Source organism: Equus przewalskii, chromosome X (assembly GCF_037783145.1).
Source record: "Equus przewalskii isolate Varuska chromosome X, EquPr2, whole genome shotgun sequence".
NCBI lineage: Eukaryota > Metazoa > Chordata > Mammalia > Perissodactyla > Equidae > Equus > Equus przewalskii.
The window spans coordinates 123802816-123825495 of NC_091863.1; the positions used below are offsets into that span (position 1 = coordinate 123802816).

Genomic DNA, 22680 nt, shown 5'->3' on the forward strand with positions numbered 1-22680 from the left:
CAAAACTGCCCATACTGGCAACTGAGGCCCTTTACTGAGGGCTCCTGTCACCACTTCCCAGAGTCTAGCCAAACTAGGCTGTTGCCTCTTCCCTAAGCAGGCCCTTCCTCTAACTAGAGTGCCCTTTAACCCACCCGCATCTCTGCCGGAGAAATTTGTCTATAAACTTTATGGTCCAAGTTTTGAAGAGCATGAACACTACATACATTCTTACATATACACCCAAAGAACATACCCCAGAGGAAATATGCCAAGATTTCTGGGAGGCAGAATTAGGGCTTATTTTAATATTCTTCAGTGTACATGTCTGTATGTTTAAGACTTTCCAACGAGAACACGCATGGTTGAATCATCAGAAAAATCTAAACAGAAATACAATATCATTGGAATTCTCAGACACAAAGTCCTTCCTACCTGTTGTACAGGGGCTGGTGATGCTGAATTGAAGTCCAGGGCTAAATAATCCAGGCTGAATTTCTTCGTGCACGTCAGAGCACCACTGCTCAGGGAGTTGGCTGTTCTGTGCTCCTGCTAGAAACCAACATCACAGGACTCAGGTTCACAATGTCTGGCCGGGCTGCCCAAGGGAAGAGGGGAGAGTCGTGTCTCCACTTGAGCAGCTGGTGTCAGATCCTAACAAAGTGACCTGAAGAGACCTGTGCAGATCAGCCTACAAGTCTTAGTGAGAGCTGTCATCTGAAATACAATAGAGCCAATCCGGACTTCACATGAAGCTATACCTTTCTTCACCATGGAAACAGTTGGCCAAAATCTCCCCCAAGAATTCGTTTTATGGATTTGACAGGCCTGTGATACCTTAGAGATTAAATCCTGAGAAGATCAACTTTGTGTTTACCACTCCTTTTCTTTTTAAATATGGTTTTATGAGTGTGTAAGTATCCTTAAATCACATATTGTTTAGTTTTGCCTGTTTTGAACTTTTACCAATAGAACCATATTGTATGTACTTTTTGTGACTTCAGTTTTTGCTCCATATTACGTACTTCGCATTCACCCATGTTGATGCACTAGCCCTATTTCATTAATTTTCACTGGAATACATTATTCTATTGCATGATGCATTTAACTGTTCCATCACCAATGGACATTTGAGTTGCTTCCAGTTTGGAGGCTCTTATAAGCAGTTCTGCCATGAGCATTTGTGCACCTGTAGGAGAATTTCTAGGGTGTGCACCTGGGAATAGAATTCCTGGGTTATAGGATGTGTGCACCTTCTGCTTTACTATCACCAAACTATTTTCTAAAGAGGCTGTGGTTGAACCAACCTACATGGGTACCAGCAGTGTACACGAACTCTTAGTGCTCCTTCTCCTGGCCAATACTTGGTATTGTCAGACTTTTTAATGTTTTTCCGACCTTATATGGGGAAAATGGTATTTTAGTGTGGTTTGATTTCCCATGCCCTTGATTATTACTTAATTTGCCACCTTTCATATGTTTGAGTCATTTTTTTTTTTTTTTTGCCTTCTGTGAATCGTCTGTTTAGATTTGGTTTTATTTTGCTAACTGTTATATTGAAGTACTTGTATTTTTCTGATTTTTCTCAGTACTTCCTCATACTTCATGGAGAGTAATAATTTGTTGGTTATGTGCATTGCAAATAGCCCATCACAGTCATAATTTGTCTCCTCATATTTTCTCCTAAAATTATAAAGTTTTTGCCCTTCACACTTAAGTAATAATCTAGCGTGAACTGATTTTAACATATGGTGGTGAAATAGGAAGACAATTCATTTCTTTCTTTGTTTTTACCCCACATGGACAACCATCCTTTCCCCAGTAATGCATCCTCTATTCATACAGCAAGTTTCCATATGTGAATAGATGTTGAGTTCTATCTAATACTTTTTCTGCATCTAATGAGATAATCACATCATTTCTTCCATTACTATATTAATGTGCTTGATTGACTTAATAGATTCTTTTAATTTATGGTTATAATAGCTTATCTCTCAGAGACTATTGGTAATAATAGATTTTTTAAAAAACGTTTCTCCTTCTGGTATAGTTTTTGTTTCTTCCAATTTGTTTGTTTTGGTCTCTATCCTTCATACCAGAGCTTTCCTGAAATGTCTGATGAAATCATTGGCTGTCTGCTCATATTTAAGAGTGAAAGACCAAAAAGATGATCCAAAGCTTTGAGGACATGGGTGGCACTTGTTAACTGTGGGGTTCACTGCAAGGTGATCCTGCTGGATGGTCTTCTTGGGGAGCCCCCAAAGTTGGGACCTAGGTCTTGCCTCTTGGGCTGCTCAAATGGCTCAGAAAACTATCTTCCAGTCGCCCAACTCAATTGTAAAGGCCTGGTTGTCAACATTCTGGAAAAGAAGGGCTGGGGAAATGGTTTGGGAATGGTTCTCATATCTGGTAAGCATATTTACTTAATCACCTTGTTTTTAGTATAGTATTCTGGTCAAATATGTCTAGTGTCCTCCCAGTGCAGAGACCCCTTGTTTTACTCTCTCCAGAGACTACATTTCAATTTTTCTGTGGAGTAGGAGATGAGAAGTCATAGTGGTCCACTTCCTTGGAGTGGGGGAAGGGATCTTGGGATTTCTCTACTGCTTACACAGACTTCTGACCACTACCCTTTCTTCTTTCCCTTCAGCCCTATTTTCAGAATTACATGCCATGGGCAATTCCTGAACCCTCTGGGTATTCTGCAGTATAACTCAAGTTGCTTTTTGCCTTCTCCCCAATGTATTTAGGATTTCACTTTTTTGGGTCTGATAAGTCATTTACTATACATCTACCTGCTTTCCGGTTTCCAATGTTACTGTTATCATCTTCTTCAATTCTTCACGCCCTTGTGGGTTTATGCTTTTAACAAATCCCTTTACTGTGATTTTAGAGGATTTTTTCAGATAGAGGGAAAATGGAAGACTGTGGCCAATCTGCCATCTTTAGTGAGAAGTCCATGAACGGACTCTCAAATGTTAAACCCACTTTGCACAACTGGGATAAATACAACTTGTTCATGTATATTCTCAGCTTTATAGAGTGCTGGATTTATTTTTCTAAAATCTTCTTTAGGATTTCTTTTGTAACAGCTTTATTGAGATATAATTCCATACCATACAATTCTCCATTTGAAGTGCACAATTCAGTGGTGCTTTGTATATTCACATATTTGTATAAGCATCGCCTCAATCAATTTAGAACATTTTCATCACCCTAAAAAGAAATCCTGCACCCCTTAGCCATTATTCCCCAGACCCACCATCTCCCCAAGCTGTAGGCAACCACCACCAATCTAATATCTGTATATATAGATTTGCCATTTTGGACACTTCATACAAATGGAATCATTCAATATGTGGTTGCCATATTGTGATTTATAAGAAATATATATTTGGTCATTCAGATGACCAAAATATATTCCTCATATACGTTTGATCTTCATCCACAGTTCCTGGCTCACAGCTCCCGAATCCCTTGGAATTTCCTAAGTGTTGAGAGTGACAAAGGTGTCTCTGGTTATATTAATAAGGTGACTTTTGGACCCCACCCAAGGATGGGGGCTGGTTGTCAGAAGAACCAACATGTGATTAGAAGGTTGGAACCCTCAGTTCCACCCCCTGACCTCTGTGAGGGGAGAGGGCCTGGAGTTCGAATCAATCACCAATGGCCAATGATTTAATCAATGACTATATAATGAAGCCTCCAAAAAAACCCAAGAGGACAAGGCTCAGAGAGCTTCCAGATTGGTGAACACATGGAGGTGCTGAGAGAGTGGCACATCCAGAGAGGGCATGGAAGCTCCATGCCCTTTCCCCATACTTTGTCCTATGCATCTCTCCCACCTGGCTGTTCCTGAGTTATATCCTCTTATAATAAACTTGTGATTGAGTAAGTAATGTTTCTCTGAGTCCTGTGAGCCACTCTAGCAAATTAATCAAATCTGAGGAGGTCAGAAGCACAGGTAACAGCCTGGGCTTGCGATTGGCATCTGAAGTGGTGAGGAGGCAGTCTTGTAGGACTGAACCCTTAACCTGTGGGATCTGATGCTATTTCCATGTAGATAGTGTCAGAATTGAGTTGGATTAAGTCGAATTCTGGAACACCCTTGCTGGTTTCTGAGAATTGCTTGGTGTTGTGTGGGAAGCCCCCATCCCCCCCACACAATGGAATTTGATACAGGAACCCAAAAGGGTGGTCTTTTGTGACTGATTTCTTTTACTCAGCATATTCTTTTCAAGGTTCATCCATGATGTTTCATGTATCAGTACTTGACTTCACTGTGTGGCTGTACCACATTTTATTTATCCATTCATCAGTTGCTGAACATTTTGGTTGGTCTCACTTATGGGCTATTATGAAAAATGCTACTGTGAATATTCTCATACGAGATTTGGTTGGATGTATTCTTCTTTAGGATTTTTTGACCTGCATGAATGAGTGAGATTGGTCTATAATTTCCACTTGTGTTATCGTTATTTATTTTGGTATCAAGCTATTTTAGCCTTATAAAATAAGCTGGGTAATATTTCCTCTTTTTCCATTCCCTGGGTGTGTTTTTATAAGATTGCAATGATCTCTTCCTTTTAGTAGAAAGTACCTGTAAAGTTGTTTGTGCTTCATGATCCTTTGTAATAAAAATTTCCTTACTGATTCAGTTTCTCTAATGGTTACATAACCATTCAGGTTTTCTATTTCTACTTGAGTCAGTTTTTTATATTGTTTTTCTGAGAATTTACCTATTTTCACCAAAGTTTTCAAATTCACTGGTATGAAGTTGTTCATAATAATCGCTTATATCATTAATCTCTGATGTATTTGCAATTTGATTGGTTATGCTCAATTTTAGTCTATTAAAAGAGTCAATTAGGTTGGTGTTGAGCCTCTCTAAGAATTTTGTTGGGACTGGCCTGGTGGTGTAGTGGTTAAGTTTGTGTGCTCTGTTTTGGCAGCCGGGTTTCGCCCGTTAGGATCATAGGCATGGACCTCACTGCTCATCAAGTCATGCTGTGGCGGCATTCCACATAGAAGAACTGGAAGGACTTACAACTATGTACTGGGGTTTTGGGGAGAAAAAAAGCACATCTTTTAAAAAAATGAATTTTGTTGTCTATTTTGTTCATTTCTGTTCTCGCCTTTATTCATTTTTCCTTCATGGGGTTTTTCAACTTATTATTATGAAAATCTTCTAACAATCGGCCAAACTGAAGAAAATATACTGTGAACACCCAAATACCCACCATCTACATTCTACCACTAACATTTGACTACACTAAACTGCCTGTGAGTTTTTGGACTGTCTGAGGATTGGTATCTTTCATGAATTGTGAGAAACTTTGCCATTATCTCTTTACATATTGCTTCACTCCTTTTTTTTTCTATTATCTTCTTCTGCAACTCTGACTAGACAAATGTTTGGCCTTCACATACTATCTTCCATGTCTCAACTTTCTTTCTCTATGTTTTTATCTCCTTGTCCTGATTTATTAGTAACTTCTTTTTCTTTTTAAAGATTTTTTTATTTTTTTCCGTTTTCTCCCCAAAGCCCCCCAGTACATAGTTGCATATTCTTCGTTGTGGGTCCTTCTAGTTGTGGCATGTGGGATGCTGCCTCAGTGTGGTTTGATGAGCAGTGCCATGTCCGCGCCCAGGATTCAAACCAACGAAACACTGGGCCGCCTGCAGCGGAGTGCACGAACTTAACCACTTGGCCACGGGGCCAGCCCCCATTAGTAACTTCTTCACAACTATCTTCCGTTTTACTAAATGACTCTCTGAGTTTAGTCTGTTTAACTCATCCATTGAGTTTCTAATTTCATCCTTATTTTTATGTCTAGAAGTTCTAAATGGTCTTTTCTAATGCACCTGGTCATCTTTTAATAGTATCTTGTTACTCAGTCCAACTTTCAACTCATCATCTTATTTCTTTAAATATATCAAACATAATTATTTTACATTCAAAATCCAATCTTTCCAAGAATGGCTTATTTCTATATTGGATTCTTGCTTGTAATTCCTATTGATTCTCAGGTTTTGTAATTTCTCAACATTTTTGGCCCCAGGGATTCTCCTTCCTTTCTTGTCGGTTGAGTTTTGTATTTTAAAAATATATTCTTTACCATTTTAAGATATTTTATATGGGAGTGTGTGGTTTTCACAGTACCTTGCCTACAGAAGTGTCCCATCAAAATTTTAAAAAATAGAACAAATGTAGCTCCACTTCTAGTAGGGTTGGATTAAGTAATTTTGACCACTTTCCCACAGAGAATAATATTTATTTTTTTATTTTTATGGTAGAATTTGATGAATTGTTTCCAAAATTTATATGAGACTAGAAAGGACCAAAAATAGCCAAAGAAACTTTCAGTAAGAGAAATAAAGCAGGATGACTCACTTTCCTAGATATCAAGACTTATCAAACTATAGTAACTTGTGTAGTGTGGTATTGTCCAAAGGTAGACATGTAGACAAATGGAACAGAATTGAGAGTTCATAAAAAGACCCATCACATATGGATACTTGATTTATGGCAAATTTGGCATTGCAAAATAATGGCAAATGATAGTAATTTTAAATAAAAGGGGCCAGATTGATTAGAGAAGCATGGGGGAGCAAATGAAACTTGACTCTCACCTCAAATAATACAGAAAAATTAATTCCAGGTGCATAGTAGGCCAAAATGTGAAAGGTAAAAGTATAAGCCTTCTGGGAAATAACCAAAATTCACCCAAGATTACACAGATCGTGTTACATAGCTACTAAAGAAATTGAATTCACCCAAACAGTTTCACTGGTGAATTATACAAAAAAAATTAAAGAACGAATAACACTAATTCTACATAATCTGTTCCAGAAAATAGAAGAAGAGGTAACACTTCCTGAGGAGCCCAGTATTACCTTGATAACAAAACCAGACAAAGATACTACGAAGAACCTATAGATCAACTTCCATCATGAATATAGACACAAAATTCTCAACAAAATGTTAGCAAATCAAATCCAGCAAGACATAAAAAGAATAAAACACCATGACAAAATTGGATTCATTCAGTGAATACAAGAGTAGTTCAACATTCAAAAATAAATCAGTGTAGTCCACAATATTAACAGTCTAAAGAAGAAAACTAAATGATCATATCAATGAATGCAGAAAAGCATTTGATAAAATTTAACATCCATTCATGATAAAAAAAAAAAATCTCTCAGCAAACTAGGAACAGAAAAGAGTCTCCTTAAGCTGATAAAGAGCGTCTATAAAATTCCTACAGCTAACATCATACTTAATAGTGAAAGACTGAATGCTTTCCCGCTAAGATGGAGACAAAGAGATTTATCTCTCCACATCTAGTGACCATTGTACTGGAAGTATTCGCCTGGTGGTAAGGCAAGCAAAAGAATGAGAGCACACAGATTGAAAAGGAAGAACTAAAGCACTATATTCACAGCTAAGATGATCATATAAGCAGAAAACCCCAAGGATCTAAAGAAAATAAAAACCTCTGATGATTAATAAGTGAATTTCGCAAGGTTTCAGGATACAAGGCTAACACACAAAAATCAATCATATTTCTATATACTACCAATGGACAATTGGAAGCTGAAATTACAAAAATGTCATTTACTATAGCTCCAAAAAATGAAACACTTAGATAGAAATCTAATAAAACATGCATAAGATCTATATGTTCAAGTTACAAAATTCTAAGGAAAGAAATAAAGAAAATCTTAATAAACGGAATAATGTACCATATTCACGAATTGGAAGATTCAGTATAGTACAGATGTTGATTCTCCTGAAATTTATTCATAGATTTAATACAATTCCAATAAAAATCTAATCAGGATATTTTTGTAGACAAAAGCTTATTTCAAAATTTCTATGGAAAGGTAAAGGAAATAGAATAACAAATTAAAAAAAATAAGATTGAAGTTGGAAAAAATATACTTCCTATTTTAAGATTTACTGTAAAGCTTCAGTAATCAAGACTGTCATATAGACAAAATGATAGACATATAGATCAGTGGAACAGAATAGAAAGAGTACAAAAACATGCCCAAGTGATTTTTTACAAAAGTGTAAAAGCAATTCAATGAACAAAAGATTGTCTTTTCAACAAATGGTATTGGAATATTTGGAAATCCATAAGCAAAAATCATCCTCAACATCATCTCACGTCTTATACAAAAATTAGCTCAAAATGGATCACAGACCTTAATGTAAAGCCTAAAACTGTAATACTTTTAGAGAAAAAACAGGAAAAAAATCATAATGACTTAGGATTAGGCAAAGACTTTTTAGACATGATAACAGTCCATGAATGAAGAAAGCCAATAAATTAGGCTTAATCAAATTTACAATCTCTGCACTGCAAAAGACAGAAGACCATGAAAAGACAAGCTCCAGACTCAGAGAAAATATTGGCAAGTCACATATCTACTGGATGACTTGTATGCAGATAATATAAAGAGCTCTCTAAACTCAAAATAAGAAAATAAACAACCCAATTAAAACTTGGGCAAAAGACTTTAATGGATACTCCACCAACGAGGATATATGGATACCAAGTAAGCACACAAAAATATGTTGAACATCATTTTCCATTAGGGAAATATATGTTAAAACCACAATGAGATACCACTACATGCCTAATAGAATGTCTGTTAAAAACAACAAAACTGTAATACCAAGTATGCTCCAGTAGAGCAACTAGAACTCTCATGAATTGTCAGTGGGAGTGCAAAATGGTACAGCCACTATGGAAAAGGTTTTGGTAGTATCTTGTAAAGTTAAACATACAACTGATGACCCAGTTAAACATAGTTCATGACCCAGCGATCTCACTCCTGGGTATTTACCCTAGAGCAGGGTTTTTCAACAGTGGAACTCTTAAATTTTGGGGCCAGATAATCCTTTGTTGTGAGGTGTTGTCCTATGCATTGTAGGATGTGTAGCAGCTTCCTGGAACTCTTCCTACTAAATGCCAGTAACACCACATCCTCCACCCCAGGTTGTGGCAGCCAAAAATATCTGTAGACATTTCCAAATGTCCCTTGGAGGGCTAAATCACTCCTGGTTGAGAACCACTGCCCCAGAGAAATGAAAACATATATCCACAAAAAATCTATAAAAGACCCTCAAGATCAAGAACAAGACAAAGATGCTCACTTTTGCTATTTCTATTCAACAAAGTATTGGAAGTTCTAGCCGAAGCAATTAGGCAAGAAAAAGAAATAAAAGGCATCCAAATTGGAAAAGAAGAAGGAAAATAATCTGTTTACTGATAACATGGTCTTATATGTAGAAAACTTAAGATTCCACGAAAAAAATAATAAACAAAAAATAAATTCAGCAAGGTTGCAGGATACAAAAGCAACACCCAAAATTCAGTTGCATTTCTACACACTAACAATGAAAAATCTGAAAAGGAAATTAAAAAAACAATTTCATATTACAATAGCATCAAAAAATAAAATATTTAGGAATAAATTTAACCAAGGAGACAAGACTTGTACACTGAAAACTACAAAACATTGCTGAAAGAAAGTAAAGCAGACATAAATAAATGGAAAGACATCCTGTGTACATGGATTGGAAGATTGAATACTGTTAAGAATACAACATTATCCAAAGCAATATGCAGATTCAAAGCATTCTCTCTTAAAATGCCAATGGCATTTTTTGGCAGAAGTAGAAAGATCCATCCTAAAATTCACATGGAATCTCAAGGAACTCTGAATAGCCAAATCAATCTGGAAAAAGAAGAACAAAGTTGGGGGACTCACACTTTCTGGTTTCTAAACTCACTATAAAGCTACAGTAATCAAAACAGTGTGATACTGGAATGAGGACAGACATACGGACCAATGTAATAGAATAAAGAGCCAGAAATAACCTTCACATATACGGTCAACTGATTTTCAACAAAGGTGCCAAGACCATTCAATGGGGAAAGAGCAGTCTTTTCAACAAATAAAGCCTGGAAAACTGGATATCTACATGCAAAAGCATAAAGTTGGACCCTAACCTTAGACCATATACAAAAATTAACTCAAAAAGGATCAAAGATCTCAACATAAGAGCTAAAACTATAAAACTCTTAGAAGAAAATATAAGGGAAAACTTCATGACGTTGGATTTGGCAATAATTTATTGGATATGATATCAAAAGCACAGGCTATAAAAGAAAAAAGAAGATAAATTTGACTCCATCAAACTTAAAAACTTTTGTGCCTCAAAGGACACTGTCAAGAGAGTGAAAAGACAGCCTACAGAATAGGAGGAAATATCTGCAAATCATTATCTGATAAGGGGTTAATATCCATAGTATATTTTTTAAAAAACTTCTACAACCCTAATAAAAAAAAGCAAACAACCCAATTCAAAAACGGGTAAAGAACTTGATTAGACATTTCTCCAAAGAAGATATATAAATGGCCAATAAGCATATGAAAAGATGCTTAACATCACTAATCATCAGGGAAATGTAAACGAAAACCACAATGAGATATCACTTCACACCCGTTAGGGTGGCTATTACAAAAAAAACCACAAATAAACCAAAAAGAGGAAAATAACAAGTTTTGGTGAGGATGTAGAGAAACTGGAAACATTTTGCATTACTGGTGGGAATGTTTTGGCTGCTGTGGAAAACAGCTTGGTGGTTCCTCAAAAAGTTAAACATAAATTACCATATGATCCAGCAATTCCACCTCTAAGTATATACCCAAAAGAAGTGAATGCAAAGACTCAAACACACCTGTACACCAATGTTTGTATCAGCATTATTTATAACAGCCAAAAGGTAGAAACAACCCAAATGTCCATCAACAGATGAATGGATAAACAAAATGTGGTGTATCCATACAATCGAGTATTAATCAGCCTTAAAAAGGAATGAAATTCTGATACATGCTACAATACAGATGAATCTTGAAAACACTATGCTAAATGAAAGAAGGCAGACACAAAAGAACAAATATTGTATGATTCTACTTATATGAGGTACCTAGAATAGGCAAATTCACAAAGACAGAAAGTAGAATAGAGGTTACCAGGGGTTTGGGGGAGAGGGACTAAGGAGTTATTGTTTAATGGTTTTCTGTCTGGAATGATGAAAAAGTTCTGGAAATGAAATACATAGTGGTGATGGTTGCACAACATTGTGAATGTACTTAATGCCACTGAATTGTACATCTAAAAATGGTTAAAATGGTAAATTTTGTTATGTATATTTTACTACAGTAAAAAAAACCCCCAAAAAACAAAAAAAAATCTGCAAAAGAGTGTTTATAACAATTCTATTCATACTTGCCAAAAAACTTGAAGCAATACAAATGTCCTTCAGTGGCTGAGTGGATAAACAAACTGTGGCACATCCGTATACTTGAATACTACTCAGCAAAAAACAGAAAGAACTGTCGACACGTGTAACAATTTGGATGAATCCCAAAGATATTATGCTGAGTGAAAGAAGCTAGTCTCAAAATATGGCATGCTGTGTGATTCCATTTACACAGCATTCTTGAAAAGACAAAACTATAGTGATGAAGAATACATCAGTGGTTGCCAGGGGTTAGGGCTGTGGGGAGGATATGACTACACACAGGTGGTACAATGGAATATCTTGGAGTAGTGGAGCTGCTCTATATCCTGATGGTGATGGTGGTTACACGAATTGAGATATAGGACTGCACACCAAGAGAAAGTCAATTTCACAGTAAGATAATCTAAAAACTAAAAGTATTATAATACCATAATAAAAAATTTAATGTGAGATTTAGAAGTCTAGAATTCTACTATAAAACCTTATAAAACCATTGAAATTAATGATGAGTTTGAAAAACCCATAGAAAAGAGATCATATAAATTAAAATTATGCTCATTCTCTAAATTTTCTATAATTTCACAAACATTTAAAGTAACTAAATAAGGTTACATAATTTTAATAAAATAAAACTTGTATTTCATCCCCTGGTCTAAATTTTTTCATTCAGATCAGAACTTATCCTCAAAGAGAAAAAAAACTAACGTGTGTAATTATGTGCAAAATCAAAATCACAGCACATTAGTTCTGTCTACCATATAGGGTTGTTATGTGGAACTAGTGAAAGAATGTAAATCAACGTCATTTGAAAATATCGTATTACTGAAGTTAAAAAAACACACAAGTGAATGAGATGGGATAGCCTTTAAACACACTTATATGGTGGATCCCTCACAGCTACCTTCCTTTGGCCAGTATTCAGGGCTGTTAATCTACTTGGTCGTATTGCCTAGTAATGCACAGAGACAGTCATTAATCAACTATTATAAACTTAGGCAAGAAATCAATCCTTAACTGTATTGTTAATAAAACACTGGTCTGTCTCACAATCTCAAAGATTAGAAATGCACCGCTAGTGTCTGGAATGACTCTGCACTTGCTTGTATTAGATTATAGATTCACTTCCTTTTTCTGTTCTCTGGAGACATAGTACAACTGGCCAGCAGCCTTTATAAAAGTGTTTTCTTCTAGAAGTTTCCCAAGGGCTATTACTAAGTGTGAAAAACATTGGGAAGACCACAGAAGATTTGTATATGAGTCACTTTCCATCTGCATATAGTTAAGTGCAGTTACAGCCCAAATTTTATCAAATAGAAAGGCAAAATGAAACATTTAATTACCACTTCACTGGAGATTATTGTTTTTAGATCTTTAATTGTCTATTATCCTTATGTATAGGAGGGCAGAATTGTCTTCTCAAAAGTATATATAGTCACAGTGCCTTGAACATTGTCCTTCTAAAATCTCTTTTCAAAATTTCAAAGTTCAGAGATTCTTTCCAGAGAATTTTCTCTAGTGTTCCCTACATTTTTAAATTTCAGAGTGGGCACAGTTCTGGCTAAAGTGCCTGATAATTTCCAGAGGTGCTAAAAGCCCCTCTCTTTCTTCAGAATCCAAGGTAAAGGAAACAGAAGGGACAACGGAGGGCAGGAACTGTAAATGGTTGATCAAAGGATGGAGATGTTGGGTCTCCATCCACTCAGGTACAGAAAGACCCTATAACAGGAGTCACCAGAGACTAAGACATATCCACAGCCCAGGACACTGTAGCTCCCTCCCAGTGGGACTCTAAGTGATTCATCCTTCAGAAAGGCTCAGAGGCAGTCGGGGCAGGGCCACCAGGTGGTCTGGTGGAAGGGAACACCCAACGTGAGTTTTTACACCTGAGACTCCAGACATCCAGGGAACTATAGACCTATTGGGGTCAAGCAGGATATCAGAGCCCTGGTGAAAAGAACTGTGGTATTACATACACCTCAGCCCTGGGGGCACTTGAAATACTGTGGCCTCAAAGTGGTACAAGAAGCTGAATACTGCAAGAAAGAAAACCAGCTTCAAATCAATTTGTTTCCAGTCTAGAAAACATTGTAACCTGGTATAACAATCAAGTGCTTGTTTTAAGATTGCACAGGGTTTTCTGAAGGATACGTTTCCTTTATAAATCAATTTATAAGAATATAGATTGGGGTGAAGAAAAGAAGAGTGTGTAAAATATAGGATTACCATTTGGATGTAGCTTTCTTCCTCTTCTCTGGAAATAGAATTGGCAAAAAATCTTGCAGAATTAATACCATTTCTTTCTGGAGAGAGAAAGCTGGTTCGATTGCTAAGAACAAAAATATGAATGAGGTCAAAGCAATGTCTTACAGCTGTTCTGAAAGCCAGCCAGGAACTGACATGACCCCCATGGGATTTCAGCCCTCCCCTTCCAGATACAATTTCCTTCCGGCCAAAGCAATTCCTGAAGCAGTAGAGACTGCCCAGCGGCTTCTGTTCCACTTTGGAGCAAATGGCTCCCATTCTCAAAGGCTACTTTTTTCCAGGCCCTCCTGTGACACAGCTCATGAGCTTTCTAAAAACAAACCAAGGCATTGTATCATTTAGAAAAAAAACCCCAAAACTCTCCTTTGAGGCTTTCTTGTGTCCATTTAAAATAACCAGGAAAAGTAAGAACGTGTGGCCATTTCTCTGTCAGGATGAGAACAAGACTGTAAGTCAACTTTCGTCCTACTCCTGAGTCAGAAGCGCAGGTTGAGTCTCTTTGCAGTCTTGGCTGGAAATATAGCTCATCGCAGAATTTTATTTTACATAGTGATTGTGTCCTGTGGCATTTAGAGTGAACCAAGAAACTCCTGGGCCAGGCTCAGGACTCTGAAAATGCAACTTCTAAAAGGTAAGATGAGAGAGTGCAGATCCATTTCGGAGTTTGTCTACCAAGCCCTTGAACCATCAGTACTACTGGCCCTTCCCCCTGGGTCATAGCTGATTCTACTCAGGCTGGGGCAATACAAATTCCCTCTCCCAAGAAATGTGAATTGAGATTGAAAAAGAGCCTATCTCTGTTGGTACTGGAATTGTATCAGGTAAATAAGCTCGAGACCTATGGTACAGCTATCTTTGGCCATAAGGACTATGCAACAGAGAAAAGAGTTCTCCAAAGAAAGAGGAATGAGCAAATGTAAAGAGAGAAGCAGATGTGAGAGATGGAGAGAGAAGATTCCTCGGGTTCCCAGCAGCGCTCTAGTTCCCAATTCCAGTATCCTGGGAGATTCAGTTATATTCCTCCCTCTGTAATCTACAAAACACTTCTAGCTCATGATAATAAATCTCATCCCTCCTTTGGCTTAAGCTAGATCAAGTGGTTTTCAACTACATTTAATCAAAGAGGGCTAACTATGACCAAGAGTGTCTGTGCTGGAGGAGGGCCCTTTGAGCAATCAAAGACGTACCACGGCACTGTGCGAGTCCTGGTTAGAGACGCGTGTTCCCGGATAGTGGAGAGGTTTCTCAGGTCCAGGGGAGGTGGCTGTGCTACAAGATAACACACAATATCCAGTATGGTAAGTTGTTAGGAGTTCAAGGTCAGAATCTAAAGACTGTGAAACTATGACATTCCCCTTACCTAGCACATCAGATCCAAGTTTACTAACAAGCAGCACTGATGATGAGTGTAAATTTCACCGTCTTACTCTTTCCTGCCTTATTGGGAATGGAGAGGACAACTACTGAGCAAATGGTCCCATTACCAGCTTGAGGTAACAATGAGGTGATACATTTAGTCAACACACATTTCTTGAGAACTCACTATGTGTCAGGTATGGTTCTAGGTGATGGAAACACAGTATGAACAAAACAGATGAAATTCTCTGACCTTGTGGAATGCCAACACCAACCTCACACTCGATATGTCCAAAATTGAAATTTTACCTTTCTTATCACAGGCAGAGATGTCACCCAGGTTCTAGTCTTCCCCACCTCCAGTCCATTGTCTACCTGATGATCCTTCTGCTTAGAATGTTCTTCCCCATCTCTCTGCCTGGTTAGTCATCTTTGGATCTCAGTTCAATGTCCTCTGCTTAGCAAGGCCTTCTTTGACCTTCAGACAAGATCAGGCCCCACATCAGCTTATGATGATACATTCATCTGTGATTATCTGATTCAGGTCTAGACTGACTGTGCTTGGGGAGGATAGGAGTTTTTCTGGCTTACTCACTGCAGTAGCCTAGTTGGCCATGCATGTATTTCTCTATCACTGCCTCGACTAGTTGGCTTTTGTATCTCTTGCCTGCACTAGACTACATGGGTAGAGACTAACTCCCTTCATATTACCAGTGCCTATGACAGTGACTTTCCTGCTGCTCAATCAGTTTCCCAGGAGCCTCAGACCCAAGCAAGGTGCTGAGCTGTAAAGGACGTGTGAGTCATATAGTCCCTGGGGAGATCTCTCCTGGCAGCACGACACCTTGGCGTCAGATTCACCAACCAGCCACCTCCCGGCTTCACCACCTGCCCTCTCCTGGTTGAGCCCCAGGCTCCATCCAAGCAGCCACACCTGTCAGAACCAGCCCCTCCTGGCCCAGGTATCCACCTTCACACCCACCCAATGAATCCCTAAACCCAAGTCCATCCAATATCTTTGTGCGTCCAATCACCAGGTCCTATAGAGCTGCACTGTCCAATATGGTAGCCACTAGCCACATGTGGCTACTTAATTTTGTTTATTAAAATTAAATTAAATTTAAAATTCAGTTCCTCAGTTGCACTAGCCACATTTCAAGTGTTCAATAGCCACATTCCCATCATCACAGAAAGTTCTGTTGGACAGCATTGCTATAGGAAATTAATTGAGCAAAACAATATCTACCTCAAAGTTACAATCCCTGTGAAATTGTTTCTGCCCGGAATGAACGGTTATTTCCTCTCACTCTCCTAAGAAGGGTATGTTCTATTTATTACTGACTTCTTAATTTTTCTTCTTCTTCCATGTGGATTTTACATATCTCTCACCCCCGAGACTGAAGAATCCTCCTTGCTTCTTCACCTTTGCATCCCACCCTGTGCCTAGCACAGTATTACAGACACAGCAAGCACACTGTAAATGCGATTTGACTCAAACTGAAGGAAGTGAGACCAGAATGGACTGGCATTGATTCATGACCCTGCTATCAGTTTCTCTACATCAAACCCAGCATATATGGGGTTAAAACCAAAACACTCATTCCCTGCTTACTCCCTGGCTTCCTGGTTCCAGAATCCACTATCCTCCATGGAGACAGACACCGCCAAGGACAAGCACCTGGATTCATTATCTCCTCCCCACAAAGAGATCCAGGCCGGTGGGAAAGCTGCTGACCAGCAAGGTCACGGGCTCCCTCCTCTCTGCAAGTAGTCTCAAGGCCAAACACAGGCTGGTGGGAAAGCTCCAACCAGCAAGGCCATAAGCTCCCCCTCCCCTACCTAAAACCCCCAATAAAAACCCTTCCTTTTAGCTTTTCGGGGCATTTGGGATTTCAGCGTTAGCTGCCCTCTCTCCTTGCTCAGCGCTGTGCAATAATAAAATTCCTAATTTCTTCCACTACCCCCGGTGTCAGAGCTTGGCTTGCTGAGTAACGAGTGAGCGAACTCACTTCAGGTTCGGTAACAATTTGGCGACCCAGATGGGACAATGTCCCAGGTGGACGTCTCGCCTGTGGCACACCAGCCTCTGGCTAAAGGCCTCTCTTGGAAGCTGTCCTGCAGCTGCTTGAGCCCCTTCTCTCAGGGACAGCCCCAGGTGACTGGCTGCTAGCCAGACGTCATCAGCCCACGGTGCTTTTGCTTTGGTGGTGGAAGAAACTAGGTTCAGGACTTAGGAAGACGTCTCTTGTAAGTAGCTGGTAGTTTTTGTTTTTGTCTTTGTGTTAACCTTTTCCAACAGGACCAGCCAAAAATAATGGGTACTGGCAGCCCTCTGGGCTCCGTTTGATTTGAAGTCACCGTGATGCCCCGGCCAAATTTTGCTAAGTCCCCCAGGTGTGCACAACCAAGGTCCCTTGTCCTTGCTCATTTGGGAAGATCTGCATGGCGGATCTCCATTTGTTGGGAGCCCCCGAGTGTAGGACACGGACTGAGCTGGGACTGGAAGCACTTCAGTTTTTGGTTTTGGTTTTTGGCTTCCATTTGTGGCCGAGGGTTTTCGGGAAAGAACACTTGTTTGATATTTGTTGTTGTTTGTCTGTTTGTCTGTCCTTTTAAAAGTGTTAACATGGGAGGTGCTGCATCTATTCCACCTAAGAGCCCCTTGGGAAAAACTTTGGCTGATGGTCGACCTATAGCCATAAGCCAATGTCTAAATAGGGATGATTTTCTTTTGTAACACCACGTGGCCACAATATTCTTTAGACTCTGGAGAAAAAAAAAACAGGCCAAACAATGGATCCTTAAGTTGGGAAACTTTCCAGAGAGCTCTCATCATAAACATCTGTTTTACTGGTAACTTGAAAAGACCAAATTAAAAGGAAAATACAATGGCTGGTCTTAAGAACTTAATCAAACTTGGGGTCCCAGCTTCTTCTCTTGGTCTTATGGATGCTAATAAAAACATTAAGTTAACAAAGAGAAATCAGAAAGGGAAGAGTCACAGGACTTATTCCAATAGGATAAAAATCTTTAGCTAGTTATTAAAAGAAAAATGGAATAAATGGAACAGATATAAATAAAGTTAAAACAAAAGTTTTAATAAAACACTGCCTAAGGTTGGATGGGCTAAAGGGACCCCGCTATTCACTCCCCAACATTGAAGGACATCAGACAAACCTGTTCTATTCACCCCAGTTTGAAAAAATTTAAAAGGTCAGGAGGCAGAAATCAGCATGACCTGACGAGCAATTATTTGGGGCAACAGTTAGGCTACTAAGGTTAATAAGACTATAAAAATTAAAGTGTTTAAGCTAATATTATATGAAGAGGTATGTCAACTTTGCCTGGATATTTGCTTTGAGAATAAACGTTATGTCTAACTGGGAAGGCTTTCCCTACACAATATTGTAATACCAAAACTTGTTAGTGGAATTCTAATGCAAGTTCTAATTAAAAGTATGAGTTAGTAAAACTAAGATAAAGTTTTGTAAAATTGATGTAATTAAAGGGGCCAATTTCAGTTCACCCAAATTGGTGTATTTACATATGCAATTGGAAAAGCCAGCTACAACAACGGAAAGCCTATTTTCATCTTTTGAGGCTTCTAAATAAAATCAGAAATACTTTACTGCCTCTTTAAGAAAAAATAATTAAATAATTAAACATGCCAGCAGCCAAACCCAAATCTGCTGCTTTTCTCTACTCTCTTGCTGAGCTTCCCAGCAAGCTGAGCTTCGCTTCAACTCCCCTGAAATTCCTGATCTAAAATTGAACAAGTAAAAATAAGTAAACTTTTGAGATAATTTGGAACTGTAATGGCCATTCTGGAAACCTGTTTCAGAAGAGGATTCAAAATACCTCATAATGGAATGCAGTCTTTAATTAATATGCACAAACTTCTAAAAGACAGTTATTTAACATGTTATAAAATGATCTTTGATGAATGAAAGCCTGTTTAAGTTTGCTGGTTTGATTTACAATAGACATGTCCTCAAAGTTATCAGCATTGGCTATGATGCAGACATACAGCCTGGGTTTACTGCTCAAATGAGCTCATGTCATCTCTGCTACAAAATTTATCAGCAAAACTAAAAACTCAGTATAATAGATACTTTTGTTTAATATCTCATGGGGTTTTTGTAGACGATCTAAATATAACTGTTAAGAACAGGTAAACTAAATAAATGTAAAAAGATAAAAGCTTTTGGAAAAAATCTTTAACAATTATATGTATTATGATGTATGTACTTAAAACAACTGAAGATGATAGTTAATTGCTGTAATGTCACATGAAGTTTTTAAGAGTAATTGTTAAAACTGGGTAAGAGTTTTAAGTACAATAATTATGTTTTATAGTCTGCATACTTAAAAAAACAGCTTCCAAAATCTTTTTGGAAACAAACTTTATAGCTTTATTAAGGTAAGTTCAATAATAACAGTTTAGTGGGTATCTAGGTCATTTCCACATAAGATAAAATATTAAAGGTTAACTACTAAGCATATATTTGTCTGCCTTTGGTTTCTTATATCAAAGAAACTGAAAGGTGCTTAGGCTTATTGATAAACACGTTTTATGTATGCTGAGGAATTTTCTATAAGAAGACATATATTTCTAAAAGGTCTGAATAAAAGGAAAGTAAAATGTATGTTTTCAGTAAAATGGCATAAAGAATAGAACTATTTTTGTTTCTTGAGTTAAGAAAGATAAATTTGTCCTAAAGTACTGGGACAAATTCTGAATGTAAAAAAAGTAACCAAAGGTTTGTGAAAGTGAAACTGTAAAATTTTGTGCATAGTCAAGTTGGCTAAGATTAAAGTAAATCTAATTAAGTAAATGAATTTATATGTCAAAAGTAAACTGGTACAAATTAAAATTTGGTCTCCTCTTCCTTAAAAGGATAACTTTTCTAGACTTTTAATCTGCTCTTGATAAAAAGATTATAAAAAGGTTTTTTTTTTACTATTTTAACTCTGTTTCCCCTTGACTGTTTCTGTTGTCACTTTGAATGGATACCTCAACATAGTTTCACAGTGAGCTTTGTTTCCTATCTGAACAAATGTTTTAAAGCTTTTAATATTTTTGACAAGCTCCCCCACAACACACAAAAATGTTCAAGTCCTGAATAAAAGCTTTCTTTTGACCTGGAAGAGGAGGGAAAGTTTATCTGGGGATTTTCGGAGGACCCCTGAGACTTCTCAGAGAAATTTACTCTCTTTCTATAAGAAAAAATGCTAAGCTAATTAGGCTTGTTCAGTATGTTAAATTACATGGGAAGCGTTGTCAAATAAGCAATGATAAACTTGCTTAAATGGTATTACATAAATGAGTGTTATTGATATAAATATTTCAAAAATTATCTACAATTCTGATCTGTTCTGATTGTCAGCCATGATTCTGGTTATTATCTCAAAGTATTATATGTCACAAGAATGGTCAAGTGTCTTTGTCAGTTACCATTTTTGAATGTTTTGTTATTTACAGACAGTTGCTGTTTTACTTTGATGTTTTTGCAAATATGTTTCATCTTCGGAGAAATTCATGGAGAGGACTCTGGTGCTTACTCTAGAGTACAGGTTCTGATAAACGTTAAGATTGTGAAACTGAACTCGGTAGAAATTACAGAAGTCTAACAGAGAAACTGATGGCCTCACAAACCGCTGACAGAAGTTTAAGATCAAGAACCAATTACACAGGACAGAATAAACTGATAGGGATGATTATAATTTTTATGACTTTTTGATTGAGATATTGCTGATTTTTGATGTTTTGGTTTTTTTCAGATTTAAGAAAAGCTTTTTCTCTATTCTCTTAAGGAACTATGACTTATAGCAATTTGTAAACAAAATTGAAACATTTATCTTTTTCTCCCTCTCTGAGCCCTCCAAAATGTAAAAACTCCTGATGAGTAAGTGTTCTTATACTCATGGAAATATGGTTGTTTGCATAAGTCCAATAAGAATCTGTTCTTCTTATGACAGGACACAATTGGAAACACTGGTTATATTACCAAGGCTTTGACTGGAACGTCATATTTGAGAAAAAAGTACAGACTTGGATATGACAAGACAGCTTTTGAGGAATGAAGGTTGACATTCTGGAATAAAACCACTTGGAAATATTGGCCTGGTACCTTGCTTGTGGATTTCCAGTGACCTGGTAAGGTTGAGCAAAGGATGTCGCTCCCTCTGGCAGGTACAAGGAACCTTAATATTTTGGGGACCTCATGAAGAGAGGAATTCACCCAAATCTGTAGGTACTGCAGGCAGAATCTGATGACAAGTTCTTGGTCTGGCCTTCCTAGTCTTGAGAGGGCCTTAAAGTTCAACCTGAGATTCCTTATAAGGTTCCAGCAAAGCAGATTTAAAAGAGCCTATATGATCAATTACTACTCTTGCTGTACTTATGTAAATAATTATGCCAAATTTATTAGAACTAGACTTATTTTGCAAACCAGTTAGTCTTAATTTGGCTATGTCTAGTGAAATTGAGGGTGATTTTAGAGAGAAAGATTATGTTTCAATAGAAACTATAATACACATTTGTGAATATTGGATTTTGGTTTTGCCAATCGTCTTTAAGATTTTTGTTACATCTGTTAACTGGACTGGATCTTGAATTCTTCCAGTCTCCTGAAATATCTGGCTACAAACCTCCAAATTAACATTTTCAGGGTTTTTTTACCATCATTTTCATTTGGAGTCATTGAAAACTAAATCTGCCCTTTTCCTAAAGCCTTGCAAACTGAAGCTGGAGAACCTAATATAAACTTAAGAGAGATTCATGTCTACTGCTGTGTAAGCCACTCAAAAAGCTACCTGAATGCCCGATGACACCATGAGAGATATTTCAAACTGCAAAAGATGCTTCAACCCTGACTTCTAGGAATCTTGATTGACTGCCCCCTGGGCTCAAAAACTGGTTTATAATTTGCTCCAACCATTAACCTTGTTTTTCTCTTTTTGTTTCTCTAGAAAAACTTCTTCTTAAATACCTGGTTACTTACCTACATGATACAGGCCTAACCTTGGGGGCTCACCAGCATCACCACCTTATTAAAAGACTGGTTCAATGAGATGAAACAACCTATGCCCCATTTCAGCAGGAAGTAGCTAGATTGGTCACTGCCCCAAATCCCTCAAGATTGAGGAATGAACATAAAAATAGGGGGGAATTGATACCAACCCTGATATCAGTTTCCCTACATCAAACCCAGCATATATGGGGTTAAAACCAAAACACTCATTCTCTGCTTACTCCCTGGCTTCCTGGCTCCAGAATCCACCATCCTCCATGGAGACAGACACCGTCAAGGACAAGCACCTGGACTATCTCCTCCCTCAAAGAGATACAGGCTGGTGAGAAAGCTGCTGACCAGCAAGGTCATGGTCTCCCTCCTCTCTGCAAGTAGTCTCAAGGCCAAAGATAGGCTGGTGGGAAAGCTCCAACCACCAAGGCCATATGCTCCCCCTCCCCTTTCTAAAACCCCCAATAAAAACCCTTCCTTTTAGCTTTTCAGGGCATTTGGAATTTCAGCGTTAGCTGCCCTCTCTCCTTGCTCAGCGCTGTGCAATAATAAAATTCCAACTTTCTTCCACTACACCCAGTGTCAGAGTTTGGCTTGCTGTGCAACGGGTGAGTGAACTCACTTCAGGTTCCATATCAGCATGACTAGGGGACATAGTTGCCAGCTTGGGGCATGACCACCTGAAACTGTAGTTTTTCCAAAGAGCAAAGAGAGGTGGAAATGAACCAGATGGA

The 22680-nt window shown here is 37.9% G+C and overlaps 1 protein-coding gene across 7 annotated transcripts in view; it reads right to left on the minus strand.

Annotated features, from left to right (window-relative positions):
- GAB3 (GRB2 associated binding protein 3) overlaps nt 1-22680 on the minus strand; it is a 99398-nt gene that overhangs the window by 17165 nt on the left and 59553 nt on the right. For 5 of the 7 annotated variants that reach the window (XM_070604640.1, XM_070604647.1, XM_070604641.1 and 2 more), the window contains 3 exons: nt 14753-14834; nt 13527-13629; nt 415-531 (listed from right to left, as the gene is read on the minus strand). In XM_070604640.1, the coding sequence (XP_070460741.1) occupies nt 415-531; nt 13527-13629; nt 14753-14834 (302 nt within the window). The remainder of the gene's footprint in view (nt 1-414; nt 532-13526; nt 13630-14752; nt 14835-22680) is intronic. The other 2 variants (XM_070604643.1, XM_070604644.1) reach the window with 1 other exon arrangement.